Source organism: Bos grunniens, chromosome 17 (assembly GCF_055505025.1).
Source record: "Bos grunniens cultivar Pamir isolate PY7600 chromosome 17, Bosgru_T2T1.0, whole genome shotgun sequence".
NCBI classification, from domain to species: domain Eukaryota; kingdom Metazoa; phylum Chordata; class Mammalia; order Artiodactyla; family Bovidae; genus Bos; species Bos grunniens.
Genome location: NC_141181.1, coordinates 4,346,803 through 4,367,018, shown reverse-complemented (window position 1 = coordinate 4,367,018; position 20,216 = coordinate 4,346,803). Strand labels below are relative to the sequence as shown.

Sequence of the window (20,216 nt, the reverse complement as noted above, 5' to 3'; positions counted from 1 at the left end):
TGGCAGGGACCCCTGACGTTGCGAGTCTGGTGTGGCTGTTTCCGGGGAGATGGTGTGCAGACCCTGGAGCTGTTTGGTGGTGGCGCTGCAGCTAAGTTAACTGGTCCTTCCCATCCTGTGGGGTCTGACTTAGCTTGTTTGAGCCTCAGCTTTCATAGGAGGGTGGGCATTGATGTAAACGTGTTTGAGTGAGAGGTTGGGGCTATAGACAGGGATTTGGGCCCTGTGGCTCCAGGAGCAGGTTAACAGTCAGAGGGCGTCAGTGCATGGAGGTCTGGGCTCAGGGGGCAGGGCGGCCGGGGGGGCAGGGCGGCCGGCAGGGCGGGGGGCTGGGGCTGGGGTGCGGAGGAAGAGGAGGGCTGGGTAGAAAGCCGCCCACGGTGCGGCTTCGGGAGAGGACAGAAGCCAAGGGCGTGAGTGCCCGCACTCGCCCGTGCAGCGCTGAAGTGGACCTGCCCTTTTGCTCCTGTTGCAAGTGCCTTGTCTTTTCACCCTCTTGGTGCATGTCTCCTGGCCACAGTGTAGCATGGTAGGTCGCAGAGGTTTTGGAAGTGGATCGGAGTTCAGTGTTTATGCCATTCATAGCATGGTCAGCTTTTTTATGTCGGAGTCGACATATATAGGGTGTTCATATAGGGGATTCTGAGCTATTCAGTACAGTTTTTATATTTGGGGATTTTAATTATCATTAAACTTTGGTGTGATTAAGCTTGAACGTCAGAAAAAGGCTTTTGGAGAGGAGAGTGGTGTCCTGCCAGCTTTGAGACCGTGCTTTGCTGGCAGTCTTAAACAGGTAGACCGTCTGCTTGCAGTGTGCATATGAGGAATCACTTGGTGGGCTCCGGCTGTCAGTGCACCATTATAGTGTCATTCTTTTCAGTAAGTGTTTATTGAGTGTGTGCTGTGTGGCAGGCACTGTTTTAGACAAGTTCATCACCCTTGCGGGATTTGAAGAAGGTTTTATTTTTGTTTTTTGGGAGATGGTGTGTTTCTCTGAAACAGCTGCTAAAGCATGTTCTTTCTCAATAGGGTGATTCTGAAGACGACACAGAGGAGCAGTCTCAAGAACAGAGGTAAGGAAAGGATGGGAGCGAATCCGGGTAAAGCTCCCTGCCCGCTTTGGATGCTGTCTCACGTCTTGGAATGTGTGTTTATGTATTTAATAATACCTGTGAGAAATGTTTCTTTTTGACATTTGGGGTATCTGGACTCTCTAATAATACGGTTTTGTTTGAAAATGAAGTTGCACCGAAAGCTCTGGAGACACCCCCCGTCCCAGCTTCACGCTCCTGTGACGTCCTTGCACGCTCCGTGCTGTACACGCTCGGTTCTGTCTACACACACCTGTTGGTCATCACGGTGCTAGGAGCCGAACACAACACTTTGACTAAGACCTGCTTGTGTGCAGTAGGGAAGCCAGACATTACTGTAAATAAAGCAAAACAGTTATGTTTATAATAAGAACTATCAGTAATTCAACTGCTGTGGGAGAGATGAGTGCGGTGGGTCACGTGGACAGGTGGTCAGAGGTGACGCTGGAGCTGAAGTGTGGGAATGCGTGGGGGCAGCCACGTGCCGGGCGGAAGGAAGGGAGGGTGCCAGGGCCCGCGGTGGGAGGCACTGGAGGCGGTGCAGGGGCCTGGAGACGGCCAGTGCGTTTCTGTAGGATCAGGGGTGAGGCGGGACCTGAGAGGAGACCACAGTGACGAGATGCAGCTGTATTTTTGTAAGCGTGAGGTGAGTGGGTAAAAGTGGCCGGCAAATCAAAAGATGTAAAGTCCATTTTTAAGAGAATCTTTGGTCCCAGGGCCCCCTGGGTTCACTGCTGTCAAACTGGGGTATCTGGTACCTTGGAAGGACCTCAGTACTCTCTAAGTGGTGCCTGGGCAAGAGGGTATGTTTCAGAGAATCGGCTTCTGGCTTCCCAGCATCCGTGTACCGTCCTGAAACTGATCTGAGATCGCAAGTCATCGTTTCCCACCTCTTCTCTCACAATCTCACTCCTCTGCTTTGCCGAAGAAAGGCATGCCTTTGACCGGGGCCTCATCTTCCTTTGTGCTTCACCTTGGGCAAAGGGACAGTTTAAAATACTGTTACTGGTTAGGAGAAAATGATTTAACTCTGATTGGATCACAGTGTCATTGGTAACTCTAGTGGTTTTCCCGTCTTTACTTTCTATAAAATTGAAGGAAGTGAAGTGAAGTCGCTCAGTTGTGTCCGACTCTTTGTGACCCCATGGACCATAGCCTATCAGGCTTCTCTGTCCATGGGGTTTTCCAGGCAAGAGTGCTGGAGTGGATTGCCATTTCCTTCTCCAGGGGATCTTCCCGACCCAAGAATAGAACCCGGGTCTCCCGCATTGCAGGCAGACGCTTTACCGTCTGAGCGGACCCAATCAAATTGGCAGTTGTTTAGACTATCAAAAGTTCTTTTTCTTTTTATTAATTTTTGCTGGTGTATAGTTGCTTTATAATGTTGTGTTAGAACACTGTACAGAACATTGCTGTGTAATGTATAGCAAAGTGAATCAGCTAAGCATATACATACATGCCCCCTTTTTTGGATTTCCTTCCCGTGTAGGTCACCACAGAGCATTGAGTAGGGTTGCCTGTGCTCTGAGTTTGGTCCTCATTAGTTACCGGTTTGATACATGCACGCATGCATGCTAAGTCCCTTCAGTCGTATCCAACTCTGTGCCGCACTGTGGACTGTAGCCTGCTGGGCTCCTCTGTCCATGGGATTCTCTAGGCAGGAATACTGGAGTGGGTTGCCGTGCCCTCCTCCAGATCGTATGCACAGTAGTATATATACGTCAGCCCCAATCTCTCAGTTCTTCCTGCTCCCCCTTCTTTCCCTGGTATCCATAGGATCTGTGTGTCTGTGTCTCTGTGTCTGCTTTGCGGATAAGCTCATCTGTAGCATTTTTCTAGCTTCCACGTTAACCATACTATACAATGCTTTTCTCTTTCTGACTCCTTTGCTCTGTATGCCAGTCTCTCTGTGCATCCACCTGTCTGCAAATTGCACAGTGTCATGTCTTTTTGTGGCTGAGTAATACTCCATGGTATGTATGTATACCATATCTTCTTTATCCATTCTTCTGTTGATGGACATTAGGGTTGCTTCCTTTCCTGTCTATTGTAAATAGCACTGCAGTGGATATTGGGGTGCATGTATCTTTCTGAATTTTGGTTTTCTCTGGATGTATGCCCAGGAGTGGGATTGCTGGGTCATATGGTAGTTCTATTTTTAGTTTTTTAAAACTAAAACTGTTACTGTTCTCCACAATGACTGTACCAATTTACATTCCCACCAACAGTGTGAGAGTTTCCTTTTCTCCACACCCTCTCTAGCATTTATTGTTTGTAGATTTTTTTGATAATGGCCATTCTGGCCGGTATGAGGTGATGCCTTCTTATAGCTTTGATTTGCATTTCTCTAATAATTAGTGATGTCGAGCATATTTTCGCGTGCTCGTCGGCCGTCTGTATGTGCGCTTTGGAGAACTGTCTGTTTAGATCTTTCACCATATTTTGATTGGGGTTTTTGCTTTTTCAATATTGAGCTGCAGGAACTGTTTGTACATTTTGGAGATTAATCCCTTGTCAGGTGCTTTGTTTGCAAATATTTTCTCTTAAAAGTTGTTTTTAATGATAGACTTTTGGCTAAAATGCTGAGGGAGTTTAGAGCATGTCGGGACAGTGCTGTAGCAAAGGTTGTTCTTCCATTCACACCTATATGAACAAACTTTCTCAGTGCTTACATTAAAAAAAAAAAGGACAAGGAAAATAAGAACAAATTGATGCTAATTAAACTTGTCTCATTCTAACAGTAATCACATACATCAATTAGGAGGGAAAAGACAGTTTATTCATCTCATTAAAGGATGCAATTTCAATAAAATTATGTTCAATTACCTCTGAAAATTTGTAAAATTTCTTGGTTTGATCAGTTGTGTGCTAATAAAATTATAATGATAATTCAGAAGAAAAAAATGAACACTTAGATCCTATGGTCATAAGATATTTTAAAAAATCCTGAAATCTCAATTAGAGCCCATAGTTTTGTTGAAAGAGGCTTTGAACATAAAGCTATTTTAGGTTAAAATCCTTTGGAGAGAATATCCAGCAGTACAGGAAAGTCCATCTGTATATTTTGATGATTATGAAAGTTATTGCAGTGGTATTTAGATTCCTTTGAATATAATTGTAAAAGTGTGAGTCGGATTAAAATTGCCAGTATTTACAATATGTCAGAAATTACATTTTTTGTAACCATTTAGATTCACGGTATATATAACATTTTAGCTGTTTGAGATTCCTTAAATATATGGGTCAAAGCTTGAAGTTTGTCACAGTCCAGTTTGAGGGTCTGGGAGCAAGAGCAGCCGAGTGCCGATGGTGGTTCCAGCGTGGCTGGCAGCGGGGGGGACGGAAGACACGGGCAGTTCTGCGGTGAGCTTTGGTTGACTCAGTTGTGGAGATGGAGACAAGCCTGGAGCAGCGATGATGTGGTGGGAAAGGTCTGGCGCAGGGCAGGCGGGAACTCTGCTTGGCTGCCTCCTAGGAATCTCAGACTTGATGAGACAGGAGGCAGTGTGGGCTCGGGAGTGAGTGTGAGCTGCTGGGAGCTGGGGGATGAGTGTGGGCTAGGGTGTGGGCTAGGGAGGCTAGCCTGCATCTTCAGGGGCCTTGTCCTTTGTACTTTTGCCCTGGATTTCTGCTTTCATAGATGCTTCTTTCTTATTACTAAGAACTAGTTTCTTCTCATCAGTTTCCCGCCACACTTAAAGATACGGAGTCGATTTTGCCCTTCTTCCTCTTTTGACGTAGATAATTGGCGTGCGGGTGTAGGGGGCGTTGAGTCAGTGGCTTTCAGACTTAGGGACAGCAGCTCAGTGAGAGACCTTTTACACTGTGATTACTTACTACCCACAGGCAGTTAATGGGGTGTATGACTATGTACTCCTGCTTATTTATTTGTAAAATAGCACTTAACCTGTGCTGCCTGTGGTGTACTCTGTTTTCTTCTCCATTTTAAAAAATTGTGGCAAAATCTGTGGAACCCCACCACTTCAGCCAGTCTGAAGTGTGCGCTTCTGTGGTGCTGAGTATATTCACACTGTCGTGCAGCTCTCGGCTCCACAGAGGTTGTTTCATTCTCTTTCATTGAAAAAACACCGGCTGCCACTGCCGAACTGATTGCAGAACTCCTTCATCATGACTCACTGTTGGCTCAACCCTGATTTGTATGTTTTAATCTTCTCAAGGACCAGTATTCCAGCGTTTTGCTGTTACTTTATCCCTCGTTGCTTTCCTTTTAGCTGGACTTCCAAGCCTCTTGGGTTTTTCTGTTGTTGTTGTTGAGTTTTTTTCCTTTTGTGTAAAGGCAAGATCATGATGAAGGTTGGATGCTGCAACCAGAAAACCTTCTCTGTGTCCATTTTCTGAAAATGTTGCTTCTGGCGATTTCACCATGAATTCTCTGTAAGTCTTACATCCTGGGATGGGTCTTACTGTTCATTTACCTTCTACTGTGCAGTTGGAACTTTTTTTTAAATGAAGATTTTTAGTACTTTCAAAGCTCATAGATTCTCTTGCTCCTTTTTTTTTTTTTAAATTAAACAAATTTTTTTTGGCTGCATCATGCAGTATGAGGGATCCTAGTTCCCCAACCAGGGATGGAACCTGTGTCCCCATGCCGTGGAAGCACAGAGTCTTAACCAATGAACTACCAGAGAAGTCCCTCTTGCTACTTTTAAGTGAAGCCTTTTGCTTTAGAATAGATGTAGGTTTATGGGAAAGTTGTAAAGATGGTACAGGGAGTTCCTGTCTGCCCTTGGCGCAGTTTACCCCAGTGGTAATCCCTTATGTTACTGTGGTCCATTGACGACAACTCAGAAACCAGTGTGGGTATGTGACTGTGAACTCAGCTCCACGCTTGATTCGGATTTCCCTGGTTTCCCCTAACGTTCTGTGTCCTAGGATCCTGTCCAGGAACCCACATGACTTCTAGTTGTCGTGTCTTAAGGTCCTTTTCGTTGTGACAGTCGGTCAGAGTTCCCTTGTTTTCGAAACCATGGCAGTTTTGAGGAGTTCATCCTTCAATTTGGGGTTGTCTGAGGTTTTTCCTCGTGGTTAGATTGAGGTTATGGAGGAGGAAGACCTCAGTTACAAACTGCCGTTCTTGTCACACAGCAAGGGTGTTGGCCGTCAACGGGACACCCCTTCAGTGCTGACCTTGACCACCTGGCAGAGGTACTGTTTGTCAGCTCTGTCGACTGGAAACTTCTTTGCTTACCTCTTTCCACACTGCCCTCTTTGGAGGCAAGTCATTAAGTAGAATAAGCTCCACTTACATAAATTGTTTAGAATTCCTCCATATGGGAGATTTGTCTGTTCTCTCTTACTGATTTATTCAGTCATTTATTTATGTCATGGATGTTTATTTTATACTTTGGATGATAGTCCAATAGTAGGGTTGTGCTGCTATTTTGACTTTTTATTTTATTTATTTTGGGCTGTGCCGAGTCTTCATTGCCGCTCGGGCATTTCTCTAGCCACAGTGACTGGGGGCTACCCTCTCGGTGCATTGTGGCGGCTCCTCTTGCTGTAGAGCAAGGGCCCTAGTGTGCTCAGGCTTCAATAGTTGCGGCACGCGAGCTCAGTATTTGTGGCTCCTGGGCTCTAGAGCACAGGCTTAGTAATTGTGGTGCACGGGCTTAGTTGCTCTGTGGTGTGTGGGATCTTTCCATATCAGGGATCGAACCTATGTCTCCTGCATTGGTAGGCAGATTCTTTACCACTGAGCCACAAGGGAAGCCCTGCCCTGCTATTTTAACACCCTTTATTCTTAACCTTATTTATAAAGTCATTAGTATGTCCTTACACATTTTTCAAACATTTTTGTGATTTTCATTTTAATTACTACCCTGCTGTGCCAGCGTTAATGACATCGAGGTGAACTGGAAGTCAGTGCAGGCAGCACATATGAATTCCACAGAATGAATGCTCTGTCTCTGAGAGAACCTGTGTAGAGGAACAGCTGCTAACTTGGGCAATAGATTTGACCACAAAACAGTCTCAGTACGTTCTCGGAAAAGTGGCGGTGGCCCTGACCTCTGGCACTGGAGAGAGTGCAGACAGAGAAGGGGGCTCTGTGTTTCCCTCCAGACTAGCCAGGGTGGGGTCCTCGCTGACTACTGTAGATTCTGGGGTGTGGGGTTTCTAGAGCAGCTTGCCTGTGATCTCAGACAGAGTTTGGGAAAGCTTTTAGGGTAATTGGCCTCATTGAAGATTTTGTTTATATTATCTTGACTTCATCTTCTGTGAATGCTATGTAATTGTACTTGGTTGAAAGCCAGAAAAGCAATATTTGAAAAACTTTCTCCCCTCGCTCTTCTCCATCCCCATTTTTCTCCTGGGTGTTCTCAGATATCAGCAGTAATCTGCTCCTCTGCTGAGAAGGATTGCTGTTGGGGATTCAGTGGCGGGAGCAAAGGGGAGCTGGCTGGCTTCAGCCCTTCTTAGAACTGGCTGCTCTCTGGATGCATCTCTGAAAAGCCTTTTTGGGGTCAGTTTGTTAGAATGTGAAAAATTTAAGCGTTGGCAAAGTATAAATAGTATGTTATTTCCTCTTTTAAAATGGTTATGTAAAACTTATCCATTCTGACTGGCTCTGGGGTGTCGGGGGAAGGTGGTTGTTGTTTTTAATGTACTTTTGTCTGGTAGCAGCGGCAACATGTGTTCTCCTGAAACCGTCTCCATTAGTTAGAGGAGAGTCAGAACATGAAGAAAATCTCGTTAACCTTTCAGCAACATTCTGAAAGATGTAATTGCAGACAGTAATGGCTTAATCTTCAGGGAAGCTTCCTTTTGGCAATGACTTGGTCTCAGAGCCCCCACAGGAACGGAACAACTTTCCGAAACTCTTCTTTGTTTTTAGCCCTGGAGTTCCTTGTCTGTTGATAGGGTCGTGCATTTTTAACCTGAGCTTGCCTCTGCCTCCTCTCCCGGGTTTTCATGGAGGAGGGACTTGAACCCGGTGGCACCTCCTGCCCCGGGTGGCACTGCGCAGTCCTGGAGGAGCACGCCTCCGCCCTCAGGAGCCGCCCCCTCCGCTGACCCGCGCCCCGCGGTCATCTACAAGCCAGAAACAGCGTTTCCCTCGCCTCCTGTCTGCTCCTTGTCCCCAGGGGGTTGCTACGTCTGGCTGCATCTTTTTCACATGGTCTGCTGCCTGGGTTTTACAGCTACCCTAGCCTGTTCTCCACGTCCCTATCCAAGTCATGTATCTAAAACTTGGGCGCGTCCTTGCCTGCCTTTCCTCTTACAAGCGGCCTTTCGGGGACCCCTTGCCTTCTGAGCCTGGCACAGAGGCCTTTTGTGATGCCGCTCTCCTCTGCACACTTTACCCCCCCACCCTTCTTGCTTCCTCTCATGCATGTGGCCCCTTTCCCTCTGCAGGAACACTTGTCTCTTCCCCGGCAAGGCCCTGACCCAGCTCTGTTGGTCCTGCTCTGCAGGGACCAGGGCAGTTCTGCTGGCTCCGGCGCTTACTCCTGTGTTTAAAGTCACCTATCTGTCTTGAGTCTCAGTCAGCGGATCCCCCAGCACCTAACCACTGGCTAACACCTAGGAGAGGATCTGCTAAATGAAGGGACAAACCCTCCTATCTTTAAGTCTCTGAAATTGATCGCTTGTCATACTTCATGTGCCTTTCGTATCCAAGCACACAAACCATACTTGTCACTGAAACCACGGTACTGGTATTCCTACTAGGGGTTGTGGTTTTTAAATTGGATTGTTGCAGTTGGTGTGTTTTTAATGAGAATGGGTTGTTAGCTCTGTCCCTGTGCCCTGCGGTGCCTTCTGCAGGGTCGTGGGGCCTGAGGGGTGCGGAGTGGACGTGTTCAGTCATGGTTTTCGTGGCTGTGACAGTGTGAAGTGAATTTCCTTAGACTGTAATAGGGCTCATAATTTGGGTGTTGGCCTTAGGATTACAAGCTTTTAAACAGGGTTCTTTGTACTTATTAAATTTGTTAAGCCACAAAATCCTTTTCATCTGTTTTAGGTGGTGAAATTTCTAGCAAAGCTTTTTTGACGCTTATATAATTTTTAGGCCTCAACTGAAATCACTTGGGAAAATGGTATAATAAGATCAGAATCTTATACTGATTTTCACGGAAAGTTTTGCTTTTCTTGAATATATATTTTTCACACACTCTGGTGTGATTCAGTTCGGTTTAGTCCCTCAGTCGTGTTTGACTCTTTGCAACCCCGTGGACTGCAGCACACCAGGCTTTCCTGTCCTTCACTGTCTCCCAGAGCTTGCTCAAACTCATGTCCATTGAGTCAGTGATGCCATCCAACCATCTCATCCTCTGTCATCCCCTTCTCCTCCTGCCTCCAATCTTTCCCAGCATCAGGGTCTTTTCCAGTGAGTCAGCTCTTCACATCAGGTGGCCAAAGTATTGGAGCTTCAGCTTCAGCATCAGTCCTTCCAGTGAATATTCAGGACTGATTTCCTTTAGGATGGACTGGTTGTATCTTCTTGCACCCCATGAACAGTATGAAAAGGCAAAAAGATATGACACTGGCGTGATTAGACTTGTGCTAATTTGTATCTTTAATTAAACAGGATATTTGAGCCAGCTTTAATGATTCCAGGTGTATTTTGAAGGGTTATGTTGATATTCCCGAAATAAAAAAGGGGACTTGGAGATCCCGAAACAGAAAAGGGGCATTGGAGAGGTTGGGTGTGTTTCTTAAGAACCTCTGTGTCCATTAACTTAGACTTGATCAAGTCGCCTTTAGGAGAAGTCGCTTAACTCGGTACTGAAGGCCCGGCCTCACCAGCGTCCTTCCCTAGGCCATCGCGTGGCCTGCCTGGTTACTTACTACGTTTCTGTAAAGTTCTGTAAAGATGTTGGAGACGTGCTGTGACATCAAGCCTCTTACTGCTTAAGGTGGCAGAGCCTGGGATTTCAAGGTTCAAAGAAATATAATTTCCCAAGGCAGTATTCTGTGTCTGGGAACACCAGTAATGAGATAATGGGGTCTCCTGGGAGCTTGTTACTTTTAAATGAATTGTCATCAAATTATTAGTTTGTTGTTAGAGTCTTGCACATAGGAAATAGGACTCCAGAGTAATAGTGATCCCTCCTCCCCAGTAAATGTGACAAAAGAACATTGCCACTTTACAAATAATTACTGCAGTAGTCTGGACAGTGTTTCATAGAGGTGCTCAATAAAGATGTTTTTGGAACCATTGCTTTAGGATTTACCATTGCATCTACTTTGTAAATGATGTGAGAAAAAGTCTCATTTGTGAACTGTAGTCCTTCCCAATGTTTTCCCCCAAAGTAGTGGGAATGTAGTTTTGAAAAGTCTGCTGTGGGTATGAAAATTCTTTTAAATTAAACAACTTATTGAGAATTTTCAGTCATTTAAAAATTACTCACTGATTATTCCTTTTTTTTTTTTTCCTTCTGAAATCTTTTAATAAAATCCATGTTTCAGGAACACAGATAGCCTGTGTACCTTCTGGCATTATCTCTTCTCTGCTACACAGATGATGCTTACCCCAGTCTGAGAAGCGTGGGTTTAGTGCCGTTCCTGCTTTTACCCCTTACTCCAAGTCCCGTTGTTTCTACCCGTTTGTTCAAGTAAACACAGCTCTGCCTTCAGAGCATGTGGCTGTTGGGCTAAAACGACACTTGTCCAGTAGGAAAGATGATTTGCTATTTGTGGTATGTCCGGAAGTGCCCACTGCTGTGCTTGAAGTAGTTCCTAGGGAACAGCAAAGGCCACAGTGTGTGACCTCCCAAGTTGACCTTTGTGAAAATGTGCACGTTAATTCATGTTGATGTCATGCCTGGTACAACAGTGACTTTCAGGATTGTGCTACCCTGTGAATGTTCATTCCTTTATTTAGCTGCCACTAAATTGTTGATAATAGGTGAAGTCCAGTTTGAATAACAATGCAGCAGTGTTCCAAGTGATAAGTTAACAGCAGGTGTGTGTGTACATACTGTGAATTTTTGGTGGAGTAATTCTTCTGGGAACATGATTCATCTTTCTCTCTTAAAATCAGGCCATGTCAATCCAGTTAATCCGTTCAAAATCAGATTTAAGTCATTGCCCTTGTACTTAGAGTTTGCAGAGTCCTTTCTCGTGCATTGTTCTTAGAAAACCAGGTGGATGTGTGCTGGTTTTCCCATTTTGTAGCTCAGGAACGAGTTCATAAAGCCCAGCAGTTGAAGATCACAGAGCTGTGTGGTGGCAGGCCCGTAAGTGGAAGTGTCCTCTTTGTAGGTATACCCGTCTGTCTTGTCTCTAAAGAGGAATCGGTTAGATGACTCTTCTCCCAGTTAGATGTACTGGTGCCTGGGATTGATGGGTGAAAGCGGTCCAACTCTCTAGTAAGCTTTGGTAGTGTAGTGTACCTGGCAAACCCCCTGAAACAAAGGAGCATGGCACTTGTAAGACAGACCCAGAGCTGGGTCTTCAGTCAGCCTGCACGGGCTGCTAGATAGCTTCTTCTGGAGAAGGCAGTGGCACCCCACTCCACTACTCTTGCCTGGAAAATCCCATGGGCGGAGGAGCCTGGTAGGCTGCAGTCCATGGGGTCGCGAAGAGTCAGACACGACTGAGCAACTTCACTTTCACTTTTCACTTTCATGCACTGAAGAAGGCAATGGCAACCCACTCCAGTGTTCTTGCCTGGGGAATCCTAGGGACGGGGCAGCCTGGTGGGTTGCTGTCTCTGGGGTCACACAGAGTCGGACACGACTGAAGCGACTTAGCAGCAGCAGCAGATAGCTTCGTCAGTTTACATTGTTTCTAGGTGCTGCTCACCCACTGCCTGTCAGCTCCGTAGCTTTTGGAATAGTCTGGAAAGTGCATATCTGGACTTTTAGTACTTGGTGGAACACATGCCTGTGTAATACATGCTCAGAGGTTGCCCTCTGTCCTGGATGGACATGTTATCCTGTTAGCTTGCTTTGCGATTTTCAGCTTCAAGTAACAGAAAGTCCTGACTCAACAAGCTCAAACAATGAAGGAGTTATGTCACCTAACAAGAAACCAGGAGGCAGGGTGGTGCTGGTTGGATTTGCTGAGCAGTGGGCGTTGGCCGCGGCAGCCCTTCCCACTTGTCCGCGCTGCTGCGTCCCACCGCGCCCGGGTGGTGCTCACTGCCTGGGTGAGCATCCGTGGGCAGGTGAAGAACCTGCCTCCTGGGCCCCTTTCTCAGGAGCACTCCTCAGCGACTTCCCCTTACGCCTCACACTTCAAAATAGGTCCATCTCAGCCCGAACCCCTCCCGGGCGTTGGTCGTGGTGGGGCTGCTAGGCTTGGAAGGGGTGCTCCCTGCCTGGCGCAGGCTTTGTCTTTGAGGTGGGTGGGTGAAAGGGGATGGAGGGCAGGCTGGCTGCAGGGGTGCCAGCAGCTCCTCACTTGCGGCCCGGGCAGCGTTTCTGGACGAGCAGTCCTGGAACCAGCAGAATCAGCACCACCTGGGAACCTGTTAGGCCGGCTCCCAGACCCCACCCAGCCCGGCTTCTGAATCAGAAGCTCCGGGGCGGGATCTGCGACCTGTTTTCACAGCCCTCCGGGTGATTCTGGCGCGGGAGGTCCAGCCGAGGCCTCCGAAACGGCACATTTCAAGACACACCTTGGGTTGAAGGTGCAATGATGGGCGGGGGAGGCCGTCTCGGAGGTGAAGCCGGGAGGCCGCCTGCGCTCAGCGCGCGCACGGGCCGCCCCGGGCTGGGCGCAAACCTCGGATACCTGCACGCCCTTCATGCGCGCGCGCCGATGCGTTTCTCCTAAACGAGCTCTGTCCTGGTGATGGGCCGGGCGGGTCCCCCACCCGGGCCCACCGTGTCCCCGCAGGCCGTCGAGGTCGGCTTCCTGGGAGGAGGGAGGAACTTTCTGGGGATAATTCATTCATTATAAGGGGAAGTGAGTCTGGCAGAAAACCTTGGCCCAGTAACAGAAAGTCTCAGTTATGGGAGGGGAGTGGCCACCGGCGGTACAGGGTGTGTGTGAGCGCGCATCTGTCCCTGGCCCAGCTCCCTCTAGGCACGTGGCTCTGTGTGTGTGTGTGTGTGAGTGTGAGAGAGAGAGAGAGCGCGCGCGCGAGAGCGAGAGAGAGCGAGCACGAGTCTGTAGGGGGTTTGTTGGGGCAGGAGGATATTAAGTAAAAACTGAGAGAAATGTTCTAAATACTCTGTGAGGACCTGGGGTCGGGGGGAGCGGCAGGGGCGCCGCCCACTCTGGGGGGCACCTGGCCATCCCGCCTCACACCCCAGCCCCGTCAGGGTGCCGGCCTGGCTGCAGGAGCCGGGATGGGACCCTCGGGTTGGGGGAGCTGGAGAGAAGGGCGATGGTTGGGGCCGGGGCCTGGGGCGGCGGAGCCTTGGGAGGGGGGAGGCCTCCGCCAGCCAGACCAGACAGGGATTTCCCGGGGCTCTCGTGGCGCAGTGGGGGCTTTTGCCCCCAGAAGGGGCAGGAGGCGGAAGCCCAAGCTGAAGCGTGCTGTGTTCGCTTCCTAGGGCGGCCATAGCAAAGGACTTACCAGTAGCTTGAAACAACAGAAGTTTATTCTCAGTCCTGGAGACCAGGAGTCAGAGCAGCGCCCCTCTGCCTCCGGAACCCGCAGGGACTCCCTCCTTCCCCCTCTTAACTTCTGCTTCTTGGGCCATGACCTTCGCCACTCCGGCTTGCAGCTGCATTCCTCCGGCTCCCTGTGCTGTCTCGGTATCTGCACATGGCTGTCTCAGAACAGCAGCATACTGAGTCAGGGGGCCGCCCTACCCCAGGATGACCTGATCTTAACTAATCATTTCAGCGACCCTGTTTCCCGTAAGGTCTCATTCTGAGGTCCTGGCGGCTAGGACGTCAGCGTGTCATCCTAGGGGGACACAGTTCAACGTATTATGTACAGAGGCTCATTTGTGAGCCTTTCGAGGGTCTCCTCACCCACACCCCGTGCCCTCCCCTGACTCTGGGCCTTCTAGGAATTAACTGGTGTTGGGCTGGGCGTTTGCATTCTGAGAGCTGCACTTATAGTTAGGCAGCTGTATTTGTAAGAGCACATCCATGGGAATTCTTTTTTTTTTTAACACCAAATTGTGGACACCAAGTACAAGTATTTTTTTATGATTTTTTTTTTTAACTTGGTGGAAAAATTGGGAAGGTGGAAGAATATTTCAGTATACACCGAAGCTTAGCAAATAGGCAAAGCCTTGCAATCAAACCACAGTCCTTAGGTTAGAATTCAGAAAAACACAATTACTGAAACTGCTGCCGGGTGGTGTGTGCTGTGTTGGGGTGTGTGGACGTACCTTAAACAGGTTTCATTCCCAGTTTAAACCCAGCAAGTGAATCCGTGTGGGTTGACCCACATGCTGAAGCAGATCCTTGTGAGCCATTCATCAGTTTGAAGGGAGAATCCTTTTGTTGTTCCCTGGAAGTGCTTGAATCAGCATGAGTCTTTTTCTGCTTCGTGTACTTGGCCTGCGGTTACCCAGGTGTCTGAGAGTGCCAACCGTGAGGCATCGGTGCTGGTGCTGTGGACTTTAATACTTCATCTAGCAGTCTCCTTTCAGGTGGATGGATGTTCCATTCAAATTGCCTGTTGGTTTGACTTTCATGTAACTTTAATTAGTAGATTAATGCTTTGGGAACATCTGATCTGTGATCTTGAAATTGGTTACGGTTGGCGTAATTCATGGGTAATTAGGTGCCTTCGCAGTGACTCCTCTAGTCATTAGAGGGCTGGGGTAATTTGAGGTTGAAATGTGAGAATGAGGTGGAGAAAGCTCTTGTGCTCTATCCCTTAATCTTTTAATCCATTTAACCTGGTTTGTAAATTCAGGCTTCGTTTTAATTTGAAATATATTTAGGTAGCTTGAAGAGGTTTCATTAATTCACCACATTTAGACCATAATTAAGGGAGGGAGGTTATTCCTAATTGCCTAAACTCCTTAAAGTTACCGTGGGTACAGCAAGAATCCATTAAAAATGTGTTGCTCCCTGTTGGAAACTGAAATTCCAGGTTGAAAAAGTGAGCTGACAACCAAAAGAAACAGGCATGACAAAAACAGAACCCAGTTCGGAAGTATGTTTGTGGCATGTGGTGTAGAGTTCGTGGACACACACCTATGAAGTAACCTGGTTTCTTGCTGAGTTTAAGGAGCATCTCTCACTTAAATGCACACTATTTACATTTTCTTTTTATTTCTGCTTTTGAATTGGGGGTTAAAGGGGAAACTGGAGAAGGAGAGAGATGCTTCAGGAGACCTGCACACCTGTAATACTGACTAATAAAAGGAGGGAAGGGGGAAGTAAATGGAATAAGAAACTGGGACAAGAAAAAAAAAAAAAACCAGCTAGATAGAGGGTCTGGATTGCATGCATTTGGGGGTCTGTGCCTTCCTTGCAGCTTGGAATTTTGATCAGGTAGATGGTGGTTATAGGTGTTGGTGGTTAAGATGTTAATTAAGTCTCCAGTCTTTTGTATTGTTTTCTTAGTGACCTATGTCAGTTTTCTGTCCCTCTATAAGTAAAATCCTTCAGGTGGTTGGTACAAATCACTTTATTCCTGTTTAGCAACAACTTTAAATATGTTGTCACACTAGTCATTTTTTTCCAATTTGTATGGTTTGCATTTTTTTTTTAAACATAGTAAAAGCTCTCCATACACATTTTATATAGTTTATCTCTGTGTTGCTTTTTAGTAGTACAGATGGTCTCTGACTTAGGATAGTTCAGTTTACAATTTTTCCACTTTACAGTGTCGCGAAAGTGATACACATTCAGTAGGAATTGTATTTGGAGTTTTGAGTTTTGGTCTTTTCCTAGGCTAGTGATAGGAGGTGGCATTCGATCTCATGATGCTGGGTGGGGTGGCCATAGCTCCCATCAGCTCCGCCATCACAAGGGGAAGTAGCTGATACACTGACAGCCATTCTGCTCCCCACTTTTAGTACAGTGTTCCGTCAACTATATGAGATCCTCAATGCTTTATTATCAAATAGGCTTTGTTGGTACATGACTTTGCTTAACTGTGGGCTAACGTAAGTGTTCTGAGCACCTTTAAAGTAGGCTGGACTAAGCAATCTCTGGTGTTTGGTGGGTTAGGTGTATTAAATGCATTTTTAACTTACAGTGAGTTTGTCTGGATGTAACCTCATGGTGAATAGAACTTCCGTACTTCTATAGAGTAGTTTTTTTTTTTTTTTTTAAGGTTTCTTTTTGGTTTCCCAAATAAAGATTCTCAGTATCTGAAAATTACTTAGGCTATTACAGTATGTAAGTTTTCTAAACGTATATAGCTTTTGGAGTATTTTTCCTGTAATGTCTAGTTCTGGATGTGTTTGGTGACACTCAGTGCATGTTACTTCTACTGTAAAATAGAAACCTGAGTAAGACTTTAGCATGCTTACTATAGTAAGTAAATATTTAGCTTTTATTTCTTATGAAAAGACCTGAAAAGTCAAGTTAGTTCTGGTCTTCAGGGAGGAGGGCTAGGAGGGGAGGTTGACGTGACCATTTGACGTTGTATATGCCGCCGCACATGGGGTTGTCAGATTGGCCCTCTGCCCTTGGAGCTGTGTCCTCCAGAGGGGGTGTCTCATTCAAGTTTGTACAAAAGCACCATATGGGCACGTCCTGAACTTGGCTCTGCTTGCTACAGTTTTTATTATACTGAGCATTATTCCTTTTGTAGCCTTAAAAATCCACTTAGGTATTAATTAAAACGTTAATTCTTTAAGCATGCTTTAGCATACTGGTTTTCCTGTGCACTTGCTAACCTGTTGCACTTTTCAGTGTAAAGCACATAGCTTTGTGTTCTCATTTGATCCATCTGACCTTGTAAAGGAGACACCAAGATTCTGTGTGTAGAGAACTGACATTTGTTGAACATTGAACATTTCTAGGGGTTTTCGAAGTATCAGCTTGTTTAATTCATAGGCCAAGAGGAAGTAGCTGTCTCTCCATTCTGCTGTGACTCTGAGGCTGTGCCTCTAGAGGCCTGAGTTCTCCCACAGCCGAGAGGAGTGGAGCTGAGATGGGAGTCCAGCTGTCAAACCACCAGACTTTGGGTTTCTCCCATCTATAGGTGTGATGTCAATGATTAATAGAAGAATTAGAAAATTCTCACTTGCTCTCATTTCTGTCTTCCTGCTCTAGTTTCCTTTTATTCTAAGATGAGTAGAACAAGAAAAACAAGATGGAATAGTGCCATTTGTTTACACGTCTTGAAATGTTGTTAATCCATGTAAGCTGGAAAATGCAGCACTGAGTTATGGGATCTTTGACCTAAAGATTAAAAGAACAGTGAAAAAATACATAATTTAACCCAAGGGAAATGATCTAATATCCACCGTGATGGTGACTTACAAATTAGCCTGTGGTTGGATTGTAGGTAATTCTTAATAATTAAATGTGTAGTATTATTTTTCTTTTGAGTTCACCCTGGATTAAAAATAGAGGGAGCTTGCTGAAGATCTGTGTTTTCATCCACCCTTATTCAGGTCTTTACATTTTACAAATTTTAATGATGTTTCAGCTGGAGATGTTTTCAACGACTATTTTGAATTGTCATTAATAAATGACTATTAATAAGATTAATAATAATTAATAAATGACCAACCAGTCCGTCCTAAAGGAGATCAGTTCTGGGTGTTCATTGGAAGGACTGATGCTGAAGCTGAAACTCCAGTACTTTGGCCACCTGATGCGAAGAGTTGACTCATTGGAAAAGACCCTGATGCTGGGAGGGATTGGGGGCAGGAAGAGAAGGGGACGACAGAGGATGAGAGGATGAGATGGCTGGGTGGCATCACCGACTCGATGGACGTGAGTCTGAGTGAACTCTGGGAGTTGGTGATGGACAGGGAGGCCTGGTGTGCTGTGATTCATGGGGTCGCAAAGAGTCAGACTCGACTGAGCGACTGAACTGAATAGACATTAATAGATATGCTCAAACTTTGTTTAAATCATTGTTTGAGTTTTAAGGTTAGACATTAATAGATGTGCTCAAACTTTGCTTAAATCATTGTTTGAGTTTTAAGGTTATCCATAAAATAGCTCATATTTCCTACATTTTACCTGGGGAAAATGACTTCTGCTGTACTCAGTGGTTAAAAGATAACATGCCAGTAATAGGAAGCTGGTATTTCATATTTCTGGAAAGCCCTGAAGTGTGCTGGTTAAACTAGGACATTATGAACTCAGGATCTGCTCTCAAGGATTGTGCATCATTTTAAGGGAAGGAACGCATGACTTTGAGGACACCTGGATTAATGTGTGTTTATGCCCTGGGTTGTCAGCTTAGTTCTTTTTATTTACATCTTCCCTGGGCTTCCTATGATATTGAATTGGGGCTGGTGGGGGAGGAACAGAGAAAGTGTGACGTGGGGAGGTTGAGGAGTTGTGGATGGGAGTGGAGGAGCCTTTCCTCTTCTCTCAAATAGGTGTTATGAATAATACCTCCTGCGGAGTTTGTTGTAAGAAATAAGTACGGTGTGGTATTTGGAACAGTCCGGCGCGTGTAGGAGCTCCAGTCTCACCTGCTCCGAGGTGGAGAAGGTCGTCCTTGTTTCAGCTGTGGCTGCCTCTGTATCAAGGGGCCCTGCTCTGGCTGCACCCGCCCCTTCTGCAGGGGAGCATGCTTTTTAAATGAATGGTTGCATTTGAGAAGTCAGCACTAGAGCAGCCAAGGCCCCAGGCTCAGAGTTTGAACCCTGTTTGTGTGGCTTTACCAGCTGTGAGATCTAGAGCCTCAGTTTTCTCATCTATGAAACTGGGACAGTCACGGGATCAAGTGAGGGTTAAAGGGGTTATGTGTAAAAGAACCTCTTCAGCATGGAATATGCAGCACGTATCAGAGCGTGTACATGCTTTAAAGACATTATACTATGTGTCTTAATAAACAGCAGACTGTTTTACAAAGACTTACGTAAAATGATATTCTTCTTTCTATGGTGAGAAAAAATTGAGAACAACCTAATTTCTATGGGGAAAGAATTAGGAACAGTGCATGTATCCCACAGTACATTCGTATAGGTGGCAGTGAAATGTTTGCAAGAGAGAGAGGTTCATGATAGTGAATTTTTAATAGAAAAAAATTACAGACGGATGTTAACTAGACTTACTGTGCTGCTTATTTTGCAGTCTATACAAATGTCAGTATGTTTGTACATATGAGACTAATAATAACGTCGTATGTCAGTTGTACTTCAATGATGGAGTCATTTGTCTTAGAGGGTGCTGTTGGCTCGGTGGGTCTGTGCCAGGTACTGTGATAAGCTTCCTTGTGTGTTACTCTGTTTTGTTCTTCTGACAGCTCCCCGGCCTGCTGCCCCAAAGGCGGAACTACCTGTGTGACGCTGCACAGAAGCATTTGTGTAGTCTGGAGGAATACGCTACAAGTTGTTACAGTGTTTTCATTTGGTGGTGAAATGTTATTTCTGGTTTTACTATACCGTAATTATACGTATACCATATTATACCGTAAGGTACATTAAAAAATAAGGCACCTTGGCTTAGGGAAACTCACAGTGAAGAGGGGAAATAGACTGAGAGTAGCTAACCACATTCCCTAATCGCAGCTAAGCACGGCCACCGGGAGAGCCCCTCCCGGAAGGTGGTTCAGTCCAGTAGTAGACCTTGCTTGAGGCCGGTCACCTGCAGAGCTGTTTGGTTACCTGGAGCTGGGTTTCAGAGGGGCGGGAGAGAGCTTGTGGCCTCAGGGGAGGGCAGTGCTCTGAACCCTGGCTCTTGTCTGACAGGGCTCTGCCAGCTCTCTACCCTTTCCTTGCTCCATCCTGGGGAGGTGTGAGGGGCACCAGGGTAGGCGTAGTAGCTCTTTATCAGACAAGTGTGACATGCTTCGGCCTGTTAAAGGATGTGGCTGTGCCTTAGGGTTAGGGAGTGGCCCGCCCTGGCCAGAGAAGAAGCTTGAAGCCGAATCCCTTCCCTTGAGGACCAGCGGGGTCCGGGGCCCTGGGGTGGGGTAGCTGGGGTCAGAAAGCGTGGGTTGGAGAGAAGACCATTTGGAGTCAGGGTGTCAACATAGATCGGGCTTTGGCTTTCATGGACAGGAATTCTTTAGAATGGTACCAAATAATCCTTGGCTAGAAGCTGAGCCTAAAGAACAGTTTTAAAAAACTGTAAATCACTTAGAAAACATGTAAATCACTG

The 20,216-nt window shown here is 46.3% G+C and overlaps 1 protein-coding gene and 1 long non-coding RNA gene across 9 annotated transcripts in view; one reads left to right on the top strand and one right to left on the bottom strand.

Moving 5' to 3' along the window:
* TMEM131L (transmembrane 131 like) overlaps positions 1-20,216 on the top strand; it is a 173,506-nt gene that overhangs the window by 12,787 nt on the left and 140,503 nt on the right. For 4 of the 8 annotated variants that reach the window (XM_086345886.1, XM_086345876.1, XM_086345875.1 and 1 more), the window contains exon 3: positions 1,030-1,073. The exons of 1 other annotated variant lie outside the window; for it this stretch is intronic. Coding sequence is in view for 3 of the 7 variants with exons in the window: in XM_086345876.1 (XP_086202002.1) it covers positions 1,030-1,073 (44 nt within the window). In the remaining 4 variants the exon portion in view is untranslated. Of the gene's footprint in view, positions 1-1,029; positions 1,074-12,548; positions 12,688-12,766; positions 12,906-14,556; positions 14,615-20,216 lie in introns of those variants that run through there. 3 more of the 8 variants (XM_086345881.1, XM_086345882.1, XM_086345884.1) reach the window with 3 other exon arrangements.
* Positions 13,585-14,560, bottom strand: LOC147354944 (uncharacterized). Its single transcript, XR_015143909.1, has 2 exons — positions 14,351-14,560; positions 13,585-13,777 (listed from the first exon to the last, which is right to left on the bottom strand). It is a non-coding gene; the product is annotated as an uncharacterized LOC147354944 (long non-coding RNA).